We start from the raw sequence: 19909 nt of genomic DNA, 5'->3' as shown, positions 1-19909 counted from the left end.
TGGTTAGCTGGCCCAGCTGTGTTGTGATTCGCTAACCGCCAGTGCACATGTTTGTAGATCGGTAAGTTATCACCATAGGGTTATTATGAGCTGGGGGCAGGGCGGCGCCATTGTGTTTTCAACACTGACAGAGTCGGAGCCTGCTGGATTTCCAACACAAGATCATCCACTTCATCTGATTAATATAATGTCACATTACGTGAGGGAACAGGGTCGAAATTGATTGTGTTAGTTGATCGGTAAAGTTATCATGGGCTGTGGGTGTCTGGCCACCGTTATATGTTTAAAACACTGACGGAGATGGGGCCTGCTGGGTTTACAACCTAAGATTATCCACTTCTCCTGATATATGTGACATTTTTGTGATTGTGTAATGGAATCTGAAGTGTATGAAACCTAAAATAAACATTAAAAGACACTAGGCGTTTCTCAATGTCAAGGAAGGATCCTCGGAAGCCAGAATTCCAAGGATGCTACGTCATCGACATCCGACGAAGGACTGTTCCAATGTCGAGGATCCTCGGAATTTCAACCAAGTACTGAGTCCTTCGTTCGAAAAATATGCCATATACAGGAAAGGATGCATATGAGTAGCCTTTGCGCTCTTCGCATTCTCAAATCACCCACAATCCTATGCGCGCAGGTTTGCTATCTTCATACGTTCCCGAGGCGGAGCGTGAACGGGGCAAATATGCTTGTATCAGGGTTTGTAGATGGGAAGGAAGGAGGCAGGAACCGGCGAACGTTCAACAACTTTATAATAAATAATAAACAAAACGAAAGTAACGTGGGAAGCCCCTCACGGGCTAACCGTAGTAAATATAAGTAAAGTTTAACGTTTAAATGCCGGTACAAATTACTGCTGTATTGATATATAAAAAATACAAATAACGTTACACATAACGTTATTGATGGCCAACGGACCTTTTCACTGACGTAATGACGTGCACCTGTTCCATTTACGTGTTTTCCGAATGCTTAAGAGGAGCCTCGCCTAGCCTCTGAATCTCCCTTTGCTTTAAACTTTGAACGTTGTAACTTTTCAGATGTTGTTTATGCTGAAACAGCAACATTACACACCAGCTAAAGTTAGAAAAGTAAAATTGTTTTTTTTACTTTAAATAACACAAAAAATACTGTGCTATTGTCTTCAGACCAGGTTTTTGTTGGTCAATGGCGCAGTCGTTTTCAGAACAGCACACCCATGGGCGAACAGATGGTCACGAGTGCATTTGCTATTTAAACAACTTGGCGCTGGACATGAAAATGATAACTGCGTCAGTCTGAAACTAGCAAAAAAAACACTTGCGACGTTTCTGGCGTCGCATTGCACAGGGCCCATGGTCTTTATGAAACTTAACCAAATAAAACCAATTAAATCATTGCAATAATTTATGATGATGCTTAATTTTGCATTGCCAGCAAAGTCATCACAAATATATTCTGAATATTCAATGTATCGCCCTGCCCGAAGACGAACTCCCACAGGCATTCACCCATTCCACTTTCACAACCACTTTTTGTTTGTGTGTGCGCGTGCGTGCATGCGTGTGCGTGCATGCGTGCGTGCGTGTGAGGTCCTGTCTCCCCTAAACACCCTTGTGTGGTCGAGCTATTTAAAGTCATAAGAAAGAGTTAACAAGCCTTTCTCCCATCTGAGAGAGAGGAGCTTAATGAACAGTATGGAGATCAGCGATCACTGTCTCCCAGTAAGCGTATGGGTGGATGGACAGACGGATCGATGCGATCTCAGGAGAACCAGTGGGCTTGAGAGAGGAGAGAGAGATGGTTAGATTACAGCCTCATCAGCCAACTGGGTTTTGTGTCCATTTCTGCTCTGGTCTTCTCATCTCAGGGATGAAGTTGTCTGACATGCTGAAATGTGGAAACACTCCAAAACAAGAGAAGATTTCTTACTACCAGTGATGCTTACCTCAACCAACACTGAATTCTACCTTTAAATGGGGCATATTCTTCCCTTGTGTTGTTTATTCCCCTTCAAACGCTGCTTATAATGTTAGTCAAGGTTTCACAACCAGGATTAAACCACCAGTTTTTATTACTGTACCTTTAAGACGTCGTATATAATTAGTTTGGGGTTGGTACAATGTTAGATTTGTAATGTTTGTAATTATTATCATTGTTGAAAGCAGTTGTGCTGCTTAATATTTGTGTGGATACCATAATATATATATATATATATATATATATATATATATATATATATATATATATATATATATATATATATATATATATATATATATATATATATATTATTTATTTATTTTTTATTCTTATGATTTGCTTGTGTGCAGATATCCAGTCACTGCTGAAGTAATGTCCTGTTTGAAAAGATCCACTTTTGAGATGACTAGAGATGCGTGTAGATGTCCTGACATGTTTCGGGAAGCAAACGCAAATGTTAACCTTTAAGCAGCGGTGAGCTTTTGAACCGTGATCACAGGCACCTGAATGTGTGCTGGGAAGTTCAGTCACTGTGTCGTCTGCTGTACGGTGGCCCTTGTAAGTCAGATGTTTGTATTTCCCCTCAAGGTGTCCTGTTGCCTGTAGAGAGAGACGGAGCATAAATCAGAATACAGCCAGCCCTTACCGGCCCTCAGCACAGCCAACTGAGAACAGAGAATAAGAAGGACAGGGAGAAAGAGAAGAAGCCTCTTGTTCTGGCTGTAAGCCACCTACTTAAACAGCAATAGTGTGTGCGTCAGTTGAATGGAGTAGCGAGCAGGATGCAGAATTGCGAATTTAAGGACACAATAGAATTAAAATGATTGAAATTCAAAGGAATGTATAGAACTCTGCTTTTTCTATAAAAGCAAAGTTTGTTAACTTCCAAACATTGGGTTTGTTGTAAAGTTATGAGAAAAGTTTAAGGATAGATAGACCCTAACCCTACAAAACAATGGCTTTCTGCTATCTTGTTAAAATGTTAGGCAGTCAGTCAGCCATCATACGGTCCTTGAGCGGCCCGTGGGCATGCCAAACCAAATGAGACAGTGAGGAAAGGTCGGTTTTGCAGCACGGCTCATTCGCTGGAGGCACGATCTGTGTGTTTGCATTGGACAGACAGATTATAAATGTGTGGCGGCATGCAGACTTTGCTAATGACTGTTGTCCGAACAGCAGGAAATTTCACTGTAGATTCACACTCTTTAACCAAATAGATGTTGAGAGCTCATTGTTGCCTTAGCTAATTAGACTTCATTACCTGCTAACAAGGATCAAATAGACTTTTGCCAAACACTGCACCTGATTGGATGGACTGTCTTCCATAACAGAAATGGACAGTAGGTTGTCATATGTGCAGTGTTAATAATTTATTTTAATAAATAATTTGATCAAGGTTGGGAAAATTCAGAATTCATGATTTGGTTCCATTTAATTTCATGAATTGGTACTTGAATTAAATTAGAGAAGCTTAGGAAGTTGAATCAGAGTTTTTAATTGAATTGGAGTTCAAAGAAATTCAACAAGACTTTTCACTCCACTTTGAACTTTAAAATGAAAGATAATTTATTAATTATATTAATAAATATATCAACATGAATATATATTAAATATGAAGTTTGTGAACAAATGAACAAATTTCTATTGGTGAGATTTCTACAAGACATTTTAAACTACTTTGTTCATCTTGAGGAACCTTCCTTTTTTAGTAAAAAATTACACTAATGTTAATTTCAGATTATTTTGATTCCACTTCCCTAAATTCGCTTTGCGATTCTGTATTCTGTTTGCAATCCAAATTCAGGAATTAAATTGAAATTAACACAGAACAATAGAGTAACTAGCTAACTGGCTCATGTTAACTCTCCCCGTCAGTGTGTTTGAATAAAAAAGTTGGTTAAAACACCAGCTTTTTTGATCATTTTCACAATTTCATGGCCCCCAGAATATTTTGTTGTATGAATATCTGAACATGTAATATGTCAAAAAAAAGAACAGGCCCTCTGCTTTTAAACAAAAAAAAACTGTTGAATGTGGGTAATGTAAAAAATTATTTAGCAAAAATCTGAGAAAATCACGTTTTTGTCAAAGACTACATCCAGTGCAGATTCAGAACAATGATCAGAAGTGTTTACACAGTCTTGTAGCTCGTCCTGGGTTGACATTTTATTCTGTAATATTAGAAAGTTTTGATTTATATACTCTTTAATGTTTATGACCACATTTGATTTCACATTGGCATATGATTACATAAGATATTGCTTGTTTCTGCTTCTTCTTCACATGTGCTTTGATCAGGAGATTCAGAAATCTTTCAAAAGATGCATAATAGCGCCCTCTACTGTATAACAGTGAAAACACAGAAAGCAAAAATCCCATCAACGGTGGGAAAGCGTTGTCTCTCAAATGACAGAAATGTCTGTCAATGGTGGGGAAAGAGGCCAAACCTTGACCCCTTGACTCAAACATTGTTTACAATCTTCAGGAAGTCAAATGTCACAATTCAAACCCTGATACAGCAGCAGGCATGAAACGGTTTCACATGTGCACATCAAAACAAAACATCACCCTCAAGCTCATCAGATGATCAGACCCGCGCGGCTGGATTGCGGGTGCGTATGCGCGAATGTACCTGCGGACGTGTTTGTGTGTGTACGTCTTTCTCACCAGCTCCTGTTCAATAATTCATCCATTCAGCGCAGCGGGGAACAGACGCAGATTTATGGCTTGTGATTGTGCAATGTCTGGATTTATCAGGACCATGGAGGGAAAATTGACCAGAGCTACAAAAGGCCATTTCTGCTTGTATTTGATCAGCATGAAAACTCATCAGAACTGGGCGGATGGAGGGGAAGGGGGTTTGTAGGGAGGTTTTCATTAAGGGATCACGGCAGCCCCCTGGTGTTTCCCATCTTCATCTGCCTGATCCAGAGCCGCCTGGTCGGCCGGACCCCCGCCCTGCTCCCGATTAATATGAAACTGTTACAAGAAAATGAGAGTTTATTGATTTGCACCAATGTTTCGAGCTCTATTCAGATGCACCGAGCGCTGACTGATAAGTGATTCCGATAAAAGAACGAAAACCAGAGAACCAGGGAAAGTTGGAGAATAGGGGAGACGACAGCATTGACACGCCATATTTAATCTGTCTTAGGGGGGAGACTAATAGGGGCGATTTCTGTGTTTTATTTAGCGGGTGATTTAATTTGGTTTGGGCGGCAGTACGGACAATCGCAATGGTAATGCCTGTCTTGAGGACAGACAGAAAAGGGGGCTAAGGTCTTAGATTGCCACCTACAGCTATGACACTTCCCCTTTATGGAGAGGCGCTGGGATGTGACTGAGGGGGACGGAGGGGTTATTGCCTCCACAGATTTCTCCCCTGAGTTGATTTTCATTTTCGTGATTTTCAAAGTGGCCAGTGATCTGTAACAGGCCTCTACGGCGGGCCGAGGGAGGGGGCCGCACGGCGAAACGGACAGAGGTTAGCCGGAGACTGGAATGGGAGTCACTGTTCCATCTTTCTCTCTCTCTTTCTTTCCCTCTTGTCAGCAAATACTTGACCAAAAGCCCCTTTACGTTGAGACCGTGTAGTCGTGGTACTGTGTTTTAGGTTTTTTGATGGATTGTCTGCATTTTGTCCCAAGATGACCTTTCAAGATGAATCAGCTGATTTAAAAAATGAAAAAAAAAGAATCAAATGGCATTATTTCATTTACCTGATTTACAAAATATTCTTATTTAACATATAATGTTAAATAACAGCTATAATATGATTTGTAAAATGTAAGATTTTAGTTGTCTCCCAGATAGTATTATTTAATTAGAATTAGCCTGGCTTATGTTATACCAGTGAAAGTCATTTTTAAGAGTCAGATCTGTATAAGATTTAATTTTTTAATGTGTAAAACTGAGCTTAGACCTCATTGTCTGTCTATCTGCCTGCAGGTTTCTTTGATGTTGTATTATCTTTATATCCTCATCATATATATATATATATATATATATATATATATATATATATATATATATATATATATATATATATATATATATATATATATATATATATATATATATCATTTTGTGATTGATAAAATATTTGGCTGTGAAGTGGCTCTGAAGTGTCAAACGCGATCTTTGTTCACGGGCTTTAGCGGCCGGCTCGCTGGGTTTGCCGATTTTGCACTCCTTTGTGATTTGGCTTTTGGTCTTTGCTGTCACAAGTTCTGAAGGTTGAAGGGAAAAGCAATGTCAGGAAGCTGATTGGTTGCACAGAATTTCTAAGACAATCTGAATCTCATATTCAGCTACTTTGCCACAGTGGATTAAGATGATCTAAGGGAGCTTTGTGAGCTCGATAAAAATCAGGAACGCCAGAGAAAAGAGCGCAGGGAGATTTTTACCCTTTTTGTCCTTCCAAGTTAATTGTTAAAGTTATTGTCTCTCTGCAGCGATGTTCTGCGCTGCCTGGAATGAGAGACATGTTGCCTATGAATTTCATATCACTGCTCTGAAACTCTCTGGCAAACACAAACACACACATGCACATTGTTTGTTCTGTTATAATGGGTCTTTCCATTGACTTCAGTCGTTTTTACAACCAAACCCTCACACAAACCATTATCCATTTAGTTTTATATATAAAAAATGTATAAATAACCAAGGTCACCTTGATTTTACCAAGACTTGTTCCTTGATCAACATATTTTGTATAATATATTTTTCGAAAATGTAGTCCTAACCCTGTCCCTACCCCATACGCATACCCCTACCTATAAGTTATCCCTAAAATCAGAGGGAAATGATAGGTGAATACAAGCACCTAAATGGTGGTTTAAGCCTGAACTTGATATAAACTGTAAACTTGTGCCTCAAATCTGATTAGTTGATTGTAATGTTGATCCAGAAACATGTTTGTACTTGGTGAAATCACACTCACCAAAAAACATTTCGATTTAGTTTACATCACTGTCATTAACATGATTTGGTAATATTAGTCAGTTACAGGTGGCATGAGGGGGCGGGACATCCTCATTCTAGACTGCATTTGATTGGACACTGATATATGGAGTGCAGAATGAGTCAGTAAAGTTTTTCTAGAAGATAAAATCTCTTTTTAAGTGGTTATATATGCTGAACTGGAGCATACTGCATTTTAGATGGCCTTTTATTAAGTGAAAGCCACAAAACTCTCAATTTTCCTTTTGGGTGGTTTGCTTTTTTGTATCCATTTGGGGACATATGGTCTTTACATTTTAGACAAAAACTGATCAAACCAAGTGCAGGTTGGCCCATTAGGCAAACTTAATTGTGTTTACCAAAGTGTTTATTGACAGTGACAGTGTATTTTGCCACAATTTCTTTGGTAACACTTGAAGACTGTTAAATAAATCCTTATAATACACATTGTAATCCATTATAATGTTTATATAAATTATTTTATATATTTCTAGTAATATAAAAATAATATTTTCATAAATAATTGTGACCACCGTTATGTTGCGATACTGGCCAATGTATGCGTATAATGCATTTTAGCACAACAGATGCATGAAAAGTTTGAACAATCATTCTCTAGTTATTTCTGGGGGGGGAAATAGAATGAATCATTATTATACAAAATACTGTATTTCTGTATGTATTATAAGTTTTGTAAATATATGCATTAAATCAATGTGAAATAAATAATGCACTGAATTTATAACCAGTGCTATGTGGCCATTTTTTACTCTGCATATAAACTTTTCCTTTCTTTTTAGCTTTCATCTGTAACCATCCGAGGAATGTAGACTTTAATCAAACACCATCCTTTGTATCAGTTGGATCCATATTACCGTTTCATGTGTGCTTGTTTTGATGGAAGGTTTGATGCAGCCGGTATTAATTGGTACTGATCCAAAGACTGATTGGAATATTGACGGATGGCCTGCTGAGAGCCGCCTGTAATGGCTCATATGCATAGCCCGAGGTAAAGTGCCATGTATCAGCGCAGAGAATACACACGGCCCACGGCTACTGATGCCCTCCATTTTTCCTGAAGTGACAGGAGGTTTTTGTCGGGGGGGGGGGGGGGGGGGGGGGGGGGATTAGGGTTTTGTGTGGAAGTGGCGTGGCGTGGTATTAAAGGTGGAGAGGGATAGAAAGAGAAGGCGAGAGATGGACTACTCCTCCTCTGTCTGTCTGTCAGCGAGCAGTTAAAGGTTACTGTAATCTGAGCCGCGTAACACTCGAGTGGACCCAAGAAAGCTCCCACAGTTAATAGCACAGCCGCGGCCGAGACTACGGCTTAACCCTAGACCAGAGGAACGCCGAGGGAAAGTGAGAGCCCGAGCCATCTCACAAACATACAATGTGTCTGTTTGACTTGTGAAATTAGAAGACCTCGTTGTTTGGCTGACAAATATTACTCGGCCGCTTCGAGCTGGGCTATCTCTGAGCGGAAGTGGAAACTTTCCAGAAGCCTTTTCCCAAAAGCGCTCCTTCGGTTATCAGACGGATGAAGTAAGCCGTCTTCATTCCCATTCTTGGCAGTATGCTTTTATTATTAGGCAGATAGTCATTAATTTACAGAATCAACGCTGGGAACATCTTTTGTGATCTCATATTAAATTTTAGCCCCGAATCCACCCCTTGGCAAAAATTACTCACATCGTTAAAAAATATTTAATTAGGCTGTAGTTTATTCGCGGCTCACGAGGGAGAAGGGATTTGCATGAGGCAGGTCGCGTCTCGCGCCGGTGAGGGAGATTGGATGTGAGTGGAGATCAGAGGGTCACCGGCTCAGCCAAGGACTCCCATTTTCCAAGGTCAGACAGGTAGAGAGGTGCTCCCCTGGGTTTCTGCTCACACAAGACAGCTCCGATTGGCCCTTAATTATGTCCTTCCTTTAAGCCACTGCCGGCTTTTGTTTTTCCAGGGGTATCTCTCCTCTCTCGTGTCCACTACAACAATGGTGGCGCTTTCATGGAGCCCTATTATTGTTTTATAGGCTCAGTAATCAGATGATTTACCGGGAACCCTAATAGAGGAGACCGTGTGAAAAGCAGAGGTTAATCATAGTCGTGTCAATCATCATTTATAGTCAAGTCTGTGTTAGTGGTCCAGCGATATGGCTTTTTCATGGCTGATGCTGATATTTAGAAAGCAGGGTGGCCTGTGGTCAATGTAATGAGTAGCATGACAAATGGAGAGATGTTCAAAATTTGTTTATTTTAATTGTCAAGCAAGTCACAAGTCCTTACATTTCTGATTGAATTCATGTAACTTGAGTTCCATCTCTACTATATATATATATATATATATATATATATATATATATATATATATATATATATATATATATACACTCAAAAAAAAAAAACTGTTGAACAAACATAATTAAATTGAGGAAAGCTTGTCCACGAAAATGAATTATGCTTTTCCAACAAAATTCGAATTGGTTTGAAATCATTTGTTGTAATCTTGTTGTATGAACTTAATCATTTAGTTTAAACTACAAAAATGAATCATGTCATTCCAACTAGATAAAGTAGGATAAAAAGTGGTAGAATTTATGACAATATTTAGTCCGGAAACTGTCACATGAATTTATTTCCTTATTTCTATAAAAATTATTAGTCAACAACACTTGATCACTTGCTAATTGTAAAATGCAAGTACTGATCAAGTAAAGCATTTCCTGTCACTGGCATCAGCACAGTTAAAGAAAATTTCATTGAAAATTTTAAATGTCAAATATAACATCAAATGTTAAAAGGTCTTTCAATTCCCTAAAAAAACACATTAAACAGCACTTAACTTCAACATTTACTCTCCTAATTCATCCCTGTGCAAAGCATGCTGGGAACTAGAAATACACTGCTCAGTTCAGTCAGCGCAACATAAATGATTCATGTAGTCCCAACACAAATGGTTTAGGTTAACTTAACATTTTACAAATTCTAGTTCATTTAACTTAATGAAATTGAGTAAAATGCCAATTAAGTAAAAAACGAAAGGTTTGTGTTGTTTTAACTTTCTAGCAAACAGCTAGAATCATTTTTTGAGTCTATATATGGCTATAAGGACCCACTTTATATTAGGTTGGCCTTGTGTACTAACATTTTAATTTGATACAGTGCACTTATTGTTTACATACATGTTTTTACATTATACTTATGTTTTGATGTAAGCACATAGTACTTAAGACCACCTAATATAAAATGGGACCGCTATAATTAATGTTTAAAAACTGGAGGATGGAAATGATTTTCATTGACAGGATTAGTATCAGTATCAATATCATTCATTTGGAGATTAACAGTGACATTTTGTGCATTGTAAAATACATTCAAAAGTGTTCATTTTTTTACTATTAATTACAGAAAAAAGTGTGATAAAGGTAGTTAATTTTGACAGTACTAATACATTTAATATTATGTAATATTGTAATAAATGATAATATTAAATATATTACTTTTATTCTATTTTTTTCTATTGTTGTTAGAAGTTATAAGAAAAAGTTTCTCACATAAAAGATAATTTATAACAAAATTTATAACTCTAATTCCGCTCTGTTGTACAACCCATCAGATTTTTTTTGGTTTTAGCTCTTGGCTATCCGTGCGGCAGGGTTTGCATAATTTAATCGGGACTGTTAGTTCCCAGCTGGAACAAAAAACAGAAGGACCAATGATTTGAACCCCACAAGCTCTATCTCGGGGTCCAGACAAGCTCTCGCTGAATTGCTTTATGATTCACAAGCGTTATCAATTGATGGGAATATAACATGAATCATTTATTAAAAGAGTAATTACATGCTATGAAATGTATAATGTTCCATTTAGCACATTTGCGTTAAATGCGTTAATTAATTCTGAACCCTCCAGCCAACATCAATTTATTTGATTAATACTTTTTTAAAGTCACTGACATTTTAAGAAACTGAAAGGAATTACTCTCTCTCTCTCCTCAAATGTGTTTAATGTGCTTTTCCATCCCAGAGGAATTTTCTGTTTATGTTTTCCCATGTTTAGGTTTTTAATATTGCCGTTGCTTCACTCAAAAAAAATTACTAGTTGAATTTACTTTAAAAATATGTGTCGTGTTTGCACACAACTATATTGAGCAATTTTTACAAATAACTATTTAGTTATATGAACAAAAGAAATTCAGGTAAAGCTGACACCATTTCTTTGAGTAAATACAAACCATTTGGATTTGTCACTGTTACATAATAGTTATATGTGCCGTTAACTTAATGATGTTATGTTAAATGTATAAAAGTTTATGTAAGGTGAACACATTTATCAATTATCAATTTAACACAAATGAATTATGTAAACTTCAGTTTTAAATATATTAGGCTGATTGAACACAAACATATCTAATTTCGAGAACTTATTTTATTAAGTGAATTAAACATAATTTAAATGTGTCTTATCTATGAAGAGCCTGAATCATTTTTTTGGGTGTTGTAATAAACCAAAAAAACAGTAAAATTATGTTTTGTTTAGAACATTTTAGACAAACTCTTTTCCCTTATTGGATATATTTGATTATTAAAATTGAATTAAAAAAAAAACTATGGTAGTGTGCGCGCACAAATGTTTTAAAAATCATAAGCAATTTACGAGCAACTTGAGGGACAAAGCTCGAAAGCTAGCGGTCATTTCAGCCATCAGATCTTCGCTATCGCACATCAGCACTTGCAACAGTCGTTTTATCTGAAGAGTGAGTCATGATTGTGGATTTGCATGCATGGACGGGGCCAAAATGTTCCTGGACTCCAAACAGGTTAACTGGCAGGGAGCGTGAGGTGAGAGCCGTGGCGGCGCGTGTTTGATGCCAGCGAGTAATTGTGTCATAATGTGAGAGACGAGAGCTGGCAGCTTCCTGTTGCCGTTTGGAGGGGTTCAGTGACACTTGACTTGCCTCTTCAGCTTCACAGAGCAGGGCAAGAGAGACTGCTGGAGGAAAAAGAAGGAGGCGAGGCTTCCTTTTATGAAGAAACACAGGAATGAGAAAGGGCAGGGCTTGAGCAGAAGGGGGAGGGGTCAGGAGCATCTCAATCGTTAAACAGAGAAGGATTGAACACAAAATGTGCAAAAGGAAGCCAGATAAACCTCATGTACCTGTCATTGAAAATCAAGACCTTATACTATTTAAACCATTACAAATTTATCTTTGATTAGTTTAGTGTTTTAGTGTTTAACACTTTTAAAATGTTTTGTAACCATTAAGTTTAGGGTCCATATCTTATTGCTTATTAGCATGCATGTTACTAGGATACTGGCTGTTTATTAGTAATTATGAAGCACATATTAATGCCTTATTCTGCACAACCATATTCTACATCCCTTATACAATACCTAAACTAACTATTAATACTTACAAAAGTCATAGTCGTAGTTAGTTTTGAACCCTAATCTAAATTGTGACCAAATGTTATTTATATTTATTTGAAATTTTTATATAAAAGTAATTAAAAATAATATTTATTAAAAATACAGTAAAATTAATTAAATAAAAATGTTACGCTTATTTGGAATTTTGAAATAAAATATTAGATTTTTTAACTTAAAAAAAATAAAAATATTGTTGTTTATATTTATAGTATGCAAGTATATTAGCAGAGGTTTATAATGAAGAAAAGTTCTAAGAAAATGTATCTTATAATCCAGTTTATTGGGTTTTTACATCATGTTCTCGCGTATCTAGACAGAAGAAGATCTGGACTCCATAGCAGGTTTCATTGGCCAAGAACCGCCCAGAGGCCGTCTGACTGACATGTAAAACAACCAATCACAGTTCATCTTGTCATGCTTAGAGGAGTGGAAATGTATTCGATGTCCCTGCACAGATTTATAGACAAAATCATATTTTATCAAATACACATGGTGTGTAAAACTATTGGACGGATTTTAAAGAGTCTATATCATGAACTTCACATACTTCACATACTTTTGACAGAGCAGCATTTAGTTGATCCTGATAAGCGTTCATTGTCACTGTCATAAACACAGCGGCCTTCACGACAGCTTTGTTTCCAGAGTTAAAGAACTCAACATGCATCTCTTGGAAATCCTGTAGAATTTACTCAAGTGAAAGTACATAAGTAGGCCTATTTGTTTTCAAAAGTACTTAAATATCAAACGTAAATTTCCTTTTAAATGTTAACACATTACTTTATCATTGTTGTATAAATGCACACCATGCCATCATGATGGTTTAAGCCATACAGTGATGCTCCATCCGACATGCTAGGATACGACTACCTTAAACTCATTTAAATACTTCTATATAAGTTACAAAGCTCTTTACAAAGCTGCTGTCACTTTAAGGCCGAATGCACAGATCCAATACACTGATAAACACATCTGATATTCTCCCAACTGTTTACCTTCAACTTAAGACATAATCAACTTTGATTATGTTAATGTGAGAATGCTCGAAAATGAGCATTTTAACATCCGTCTTCTTCCATTGTGCCATAAACTATAAATCAGTGTTCAAAAAATGACCTTCGCGTGACCCTACAAGAGTGATTCCTGATAGGATTTCTGCAAAAAACCAAACACCTTTTAAAGAAGAAAAAATGATCATCTACTGACTTTCAAAGCTGCTACAGAAATGAATTTTGACTTTGAGGACCTTGATAGAAATGTAGTGGAGTAAAAAGTACGATATTTGACTTTCAAATGCAGTGATATTTAAATGATACGTTTCCAGAAAAAATTATACTCAAGTAGAGTACAGATACTCAAAAAGGGTACTTAAGTACAGTACGCAAGTAAATGTACTTAGTAGCTAAATGCCCGTTAAAACCCAGGAACAACTTGAGCCTTTATTAAACCTCGAGGGGAGTAACATAGTTACTGTCCACCTCTGATTTTGTGTACCATATGCATCAGATGTTTAGTCAGCGGTCCGTGGGCGTGAGGCTGAAACTGACCATTTCCTAACCAAGCACAACGCAACAAAACAGCTGGGGTCAATGGAGCTCTGGACCTGCCTCTAACTCCGCCTACAGGAAAGACACAATGAAGCATAAGAAACAAAAGGAAACCGGCCATCCTGTGATGAAATTTGACAGCTGGGTATTATAGCTTTGATAGAGCAGAACAGTTAATAGGCGATAGCTGACATTTCTGAAACCTTTCTAATTAAGAGCTTCCTTCTTTAAACTCGAGCATAACATTTTTTTTTCTTTCTTCTTCATTTTCTTTCTCTCTCTCTCTATTCATGTTTGTAAAATCAGGTGATTTCATTAATGCATGCCAGTCAGTCTTAATAAGCCTGGGGGGAGGGGAGGGGAGGAGGGGGGGTACTCTTATTGAGTGACCTTCTACAAAATAAGCATGTTGCTGGTGGGCTCCGTCCGTGGCCCCACTCCAGCGAGCCGGGCCTCATTTACAATGCAAAACCTCCTTCTGTAATCCAAGTGTCCTTTCTGCAATCACAGAGCATAATCTGCTGGTCTCTTGTTACAGACAACACTTTACCGCACCGGCCGCCACACGATGAATATTAGAGCCGATATTATTTTCTCTGCGCATTGTTCGCCCATCTTCGCATCACAGAGATTAAGGCAAGACGAGTGCTTTGCGCAGCCACTTGTGCTGAAAAGTGGGCTCATTCTAATACTGTTAAAATAGTCGGCAGGGCCATGTTCATGAATTATAATAGACACAAAGGTTTGTCCGCTCTGGTATTTGAAAGAGAGATAGCTTTACATTTCATCTTTGTATGGAAATGGATAGTTTAAGCATTTTTTGTTATGCATTTCTACCATAGTCACTCGAAGCTGTCATCTATTTTTAAAATCAACATGAAAATAAAAATGGACTCTATCTCTTTGTTAATATACATTTGAGGTCCAAATGTAAATGATGTATATGTTGATGTTTGACCTTTTTGTGATTACTGGAACTATCCGCATTTTTTTGTGTGATTTTTTTGTAAATATTGTATAAAATAAAATGGTAAATAGGAGTGTCCTATTTACACCTTGTATGCTCCGTGTACTTATGCACTATGTACTCAACCGTGTTGTGTATGAACTTTACATGGTTATTTTGTCATTCAATGTCAGAATCTGGTAGCGCCACTAGGTAATTAAATCTGCGAAAGTTGAGTGCATGATGTGTCCAACATTACACCCTTAGTTTTTTCCCCGTTATTTTAGTGCATCATCCAGGTATATAAAGTGTACTCTTTTGTGGAAAGTTTCAGTGTGAATACACTACTTACACAACTTATACTTAAAAATGTTATAGAATAGTGCACAAGTATGCGATTTGGGACACTTCTAGGGTCTCATTAATACATTAACTAACATAAACTAGCAATGAGGAATATGTTTTACAGCATTTATTAACCTTTGTTAATGTTAGTTAATACAAATGTTCACATTGCATTAACTAATGTTAACAGATGTTAACAAGTGTTACGGCCTTTTCACACGTACTCTGTCTGCAGTGCGTATGCATTGCGTATTTTTTTTCGTACCCATGTTAACGGATTACAGCTTTCACACTGCACGCGGATGTGGTCCGTCAGTCCATTCCAGGTGCGGTGTTGTTCATTTTCGTACCGAGTCTATTTTTTGCTGTGCTGCACTGCTGCATTAAAGGTGCACTATGCAACTTTCCGACCGCTAGAGGGCGCCTATTCAAAACAAATGTGTAGTTTGATGACGCCAAGTGTGAGCGCAACATCTTGGGACTTGTGGTCTTCACCTCACAGACGGTGGAAAATAGGACTCGAGCAGAAATCACGTTCATGCATGCGGTTATTAACGTTACTGTAGTATGAAGCAGAGCAGGACCGAGTGTTGAGGAGCTGAGCACGGCTGCTGGAGCGATTGTTAGACAAATACCCGCCTCTCTAACACCAGGACTTTTATTATGACGGGATGGGACACAGTCGCCAGGCGCCTGCACTGATCTGCTCTTCCGGTTATGATTATGAGGTAATGCAGCTCTGTTTATCATAATAGATATATTTAAGTGTGTTGAAAATGATGTTATGAAGTTACTCCGTGCGTTCAATTTTTCACACTGCTAAGAGTAAAGCGCGAAACCGAGGGTAGCGCAGATATGACGCAATTGACAGGCGACTCTGAAAATCTGGTAATTTCTCCAAAGATACATATAATTTAAAATATACTCTTGTTTCAAAGTCAACACATGGCTTTTTTCTCAAGTAAAGCAAGGAAACGACACCTTACCTGGCATTTAGGTTTAAACAAGTGTCATAATGGAGAGCACTCGTCCTTTCTTGGAGGTGTAAAACAAAGTGCTTTATGACCTGCAGGATTTCTTTTAAAAGGGTTTAAAAACGAAAGAAAGACGAGAGTTGGCTGTTTTTGAATAGCCTTTTGTAAGTTTCTAATTTAAAATGTTTGTGATTTTAGGCTATAACCTATGTTTAAATGTTTTGCCACTTGTGTGAGCTAAATCTAAATCTATAGTATATACCCTATAGGTGATATAAATATGAATTAATTAATTGAATAAAATGTTGTTTAAATGTAGTACATTAACATGACTTTTATGAAAGAGTAAACAAAGAGAATTGCAATTCTGGCGAGTCATGTTCAGTAACAACTTTTGGATTTTAAATAAAAAATAATGAATAAATGCTGTGTCTGTGGTATAAAACAGTGGATCAGTTGCGGACTGCAAACGCAGCATATGTGAAAGCACAACAGGGCATACGGATCCTGAACCGCATACGCAGCGCAACATGCACCGCATGCACTGCAGACGGAGTATGTGTGAAACGGCCGTAAATCCGAAAAATTTTGTAAATGTTGAGATTGATATTAAGATTAATAAATAATATATATTACTATTCACTATACAAGTATTGTTCATTTTACTCTCACGTTAACTAATGTAGTTGACTAATATTAACAAATGAAACCTTAGTTTGATCACATAAATGTGCAATTTCTGTGTATTTAACATCAGCAAATATATTAGCTCATATGCAGCGCTGTTGGACTCTCAAGGTTAAACCCATGTGATTTTGTTTTCAAGTGAATGGATTGTTCCATGTAAGCCTGTTGAAAACTTCAACCCCATCTCTTTAGTTCTTCAAAAGGAATCCTCAATTCTTTGGTCTACTGGATATATGTGGAATGTTAGTCTTCCAGAGAAAGATCCCGAAAGTCTTACTTGGATTGTGCCTGCAGCTTTTTGATGCCCAGGGACAAAAAAAAAAAAAAAAAAAAAAAATGAAGAAAAAATTCAGACGTGTTTTTAGGTTTCTAGTGTTTGAGAGGCCAGACTTTAAAGAAGACACAGAAAGCAGTTGGTGGTCCTGTTGCTCAGTTGTTTGGGTTGCTGTTTTCATGGCTTTTCTGTGATTATGGCTGTTTGTCTTACAGTAAGAGTTCAGTACAGATGTTCCATTCAAACTGTAGAGTTTATTCAATCCTTAAGTATACATTTGTGTGAATATTCTGCTCCTGGATACACATAGACCCTTGGATGATATATTTCGGACAGTTATTGTGTGTGTGCTGTATGCATGCAACCTTCACCCTTGTTTTTTGCATAGGAATTTCCCCTGGTTTGGGTTTCATTTTCATTTTCAGTATTATTTCTATACTATTATAGTATGTATTTATAGTATGTATCCATATTTTAGTTATTAGTTTAGCTTTTATTTTTAGATTTTCAATCATGATTTTAATTTTAGGTAAAGTTTTCCATTTTAAGTTTTAGGAATTCTTGTATTTAACCTTTTTTTAAATTTCAGTTATTTGCAAATGCAACATAACTTTACATTATGTATTATTATTAGTATTCATTATTAATGTATTATTATTTGCATTTGTTTTATTTGATTTATGTTATTTATTTTATTTCCACTTAGCATTCAATTTATTTTATACACATTTCCAGAAGAAGAAAAAAAGCGCAGTACATGTTCTTGCCTGTTGATAAATGTTCACCTGCAAACCTGTTTTGTTTCTTTATGCATCACCTTCTGACCATTGGACAACAGAAAGTCAGAGATATCTAGAAGGGATATCTTAAATCTTACTTAAACAATAAATACACAGCATTATTCAGTTTTACAGTTCCAGCATTGTGTCAAAGTAACACAAGCCCATGTCCGTGCCAACGGTCTGCCTCTTTATTCATTGTTTCTGCTTGGAATAATAATTTCTGAAGCACTAAATTGCTTTGAGGGATAGGACATTAAAGGGATTATTCTCATGTAATCCGCAGTTCCCTGTAGACGCAGACCTGATCACAGAACAGCACCAGTGTTACTGAAACACAACAACAGCATATTTAAGAAGCGCCACAGCCGCAGATACTTTAACTGCCTGTTGTTTTTCTCTTGTCATCCCCAGTTAGCAACAGTAAATCCGTTTCCCCCCCGCTTAGTAAATTAGCGCGTTTAAAGGTTAGACAAGCACACGCTAATTATTTGATTATTTGGACGAGCTCTATCTCCTCTAAAGAGCATTAAGTTGTGTCTCGGGCAGAAGGAAACCTCTCCAGGGAGGACTGAAGTAAAAAAATTAAAGAGCACGAGAGCTTTTAGCTGCTCCACAGTTACAGAAAAGCACATTAAACTCACTATGAAAGATAACTGGGGAATACTTCATATACTAACCTTCATGAATAAGACATAAAAGACTTTATATAATGCAAAACAGATCATATATGAATCAAAAATTCATGACATTTTTAACTATGTGAGTGTATATCAAATAATAATCTTTTGATCATTTTATTATGTGATAACTGCTGTGATAACAACTGCTAAATTGGTAGAAAATTGCTCTAAGAACACAAAGGTCATGGGTTTGATTCCCAGTGAAAACATATACTGATAGTTTTAAGTTTGAGTTTTCATTTGATATTTAGGTCATGCAATTTTTTCAGTACATTTTTTGTTGTATACAATAAGAACGTTGTGTTGGTTTTAACCCAGATAACTAACGCAGGCCTCTGGTTGGTGTTTGTGCTGCAGGTGGAACTGACGGGCAGCAGTGTGTTTGACTACGTGCACCCGGGCGATCATGTGGAGATGGCCGAGCAGCTGGGGATGAAGCTTCCGCCGGGGAGAGGGCTGCTGTCTCAGGGCGGCGGGGCCGAGGATGGGGCCAGCTCTGCCTCCTCTTCCTCTCACTCGGAGACACCTGAGCCAGGTAAGATCATATAAAATCTAGGGCTTTCAAAATGAACGCGTTAACGCAAATTCATTTTAACGGCACTAATTTTATTAACGCGAGATTAATGTAACGTGCATTTTCTGTTTGATCCGTGGCCCATAGTTGGAGCCATGGACATAAAGGATGCAGCAGCAAACATTAATAGGGGAAGAAGAGGGTTACAAATAACATTACTCTGAAACAAGTGCAGTTATAGCCTTCACAAGCTACCATATTTTCTGCTGAACTTTTATTAGACTCCAGTTCGAAAGAAAGGTGGGGTTTTACATTCTCTGCAGTCCGATCGCCATGCGTGAATACACTGCAAGCTCACTCTCTCTCATATCCGAAGTAAATCATTAACACCATCACCACTTAAAGTACATGTGTTTTATTGAACTAGATACATACAATCAGCTAAAATGAATTCGCAAGTTACTTTTCTGAACAAGAGCGATCCCGAGTCCGTGTTTATCACACTGTTCGTGTGAATCGCAGCACAGTTAGGCACACACACACAACATTTCGGCAGGAGCACGGATCTCATAAAGGGGCCGCACTATATTCCTACTCGTGGAATATAAACCTCCTCTTCCAGGTGTGTTGTGGTACTGGTGCGCTCCCAGGTCAGCATGACAGCTTTCACATTACCAATTTTTCATACGAACTGTGCCTGTTCTGAACTAAACTGGCAGTGTAAAAACTCCCTTTATTTATATTCTTAAAATGAGAGAAATCACTTATTTCTCTTCACTTATTACCACTTATTCTGGATATTTA

General features: G+C 37.5%; 1 protein-coding gene across 4 annotated transcripts in view; it reads left to right on the top strand.

The window, feature by feature from the left end:
• Window positions 1-19909, top strand: part of LOC137091488 (neuronal PAS domain-containing protein 3) — a 406675-nt gene that overhangs the window by 322024 nt on the left and 64742 nt on the right. For all 4 annotated transcript variants that reach the window (XM_067455959.1, XM_067455958.1, XM_067455961.1 and 1 more), the window contains one exon: window positions 18949-19126. In XM_067455959.1, coding sequence (XP_067312060.1) covers window positions 18949-19126 — 178 coding nt within the window. The remainder of the gene's footprint in view (window positions 1-18948; window positions 19127-19909) is intronic.

Source organism: Pseudorasbora parva, chromosome 10 (assembly GCF_024679245.1).
Source record: "Pseudorasbora parva isolate DD20220531a chromosome 10, ASM2467924v1, whole genome shotgun sequence".
Lineage (NCBI taxonomy): Eukaryota > Metazoa > Chordata > Actinopteri > Cypriniformes > Gobionidae > Pseudorasbora > Pseudorasbora parva.
The sequence above is the reverse complement of the archived record's forward strand: the minus strand, read 5'-3'. Positions and strand labels throughout refer to the sequence as shown.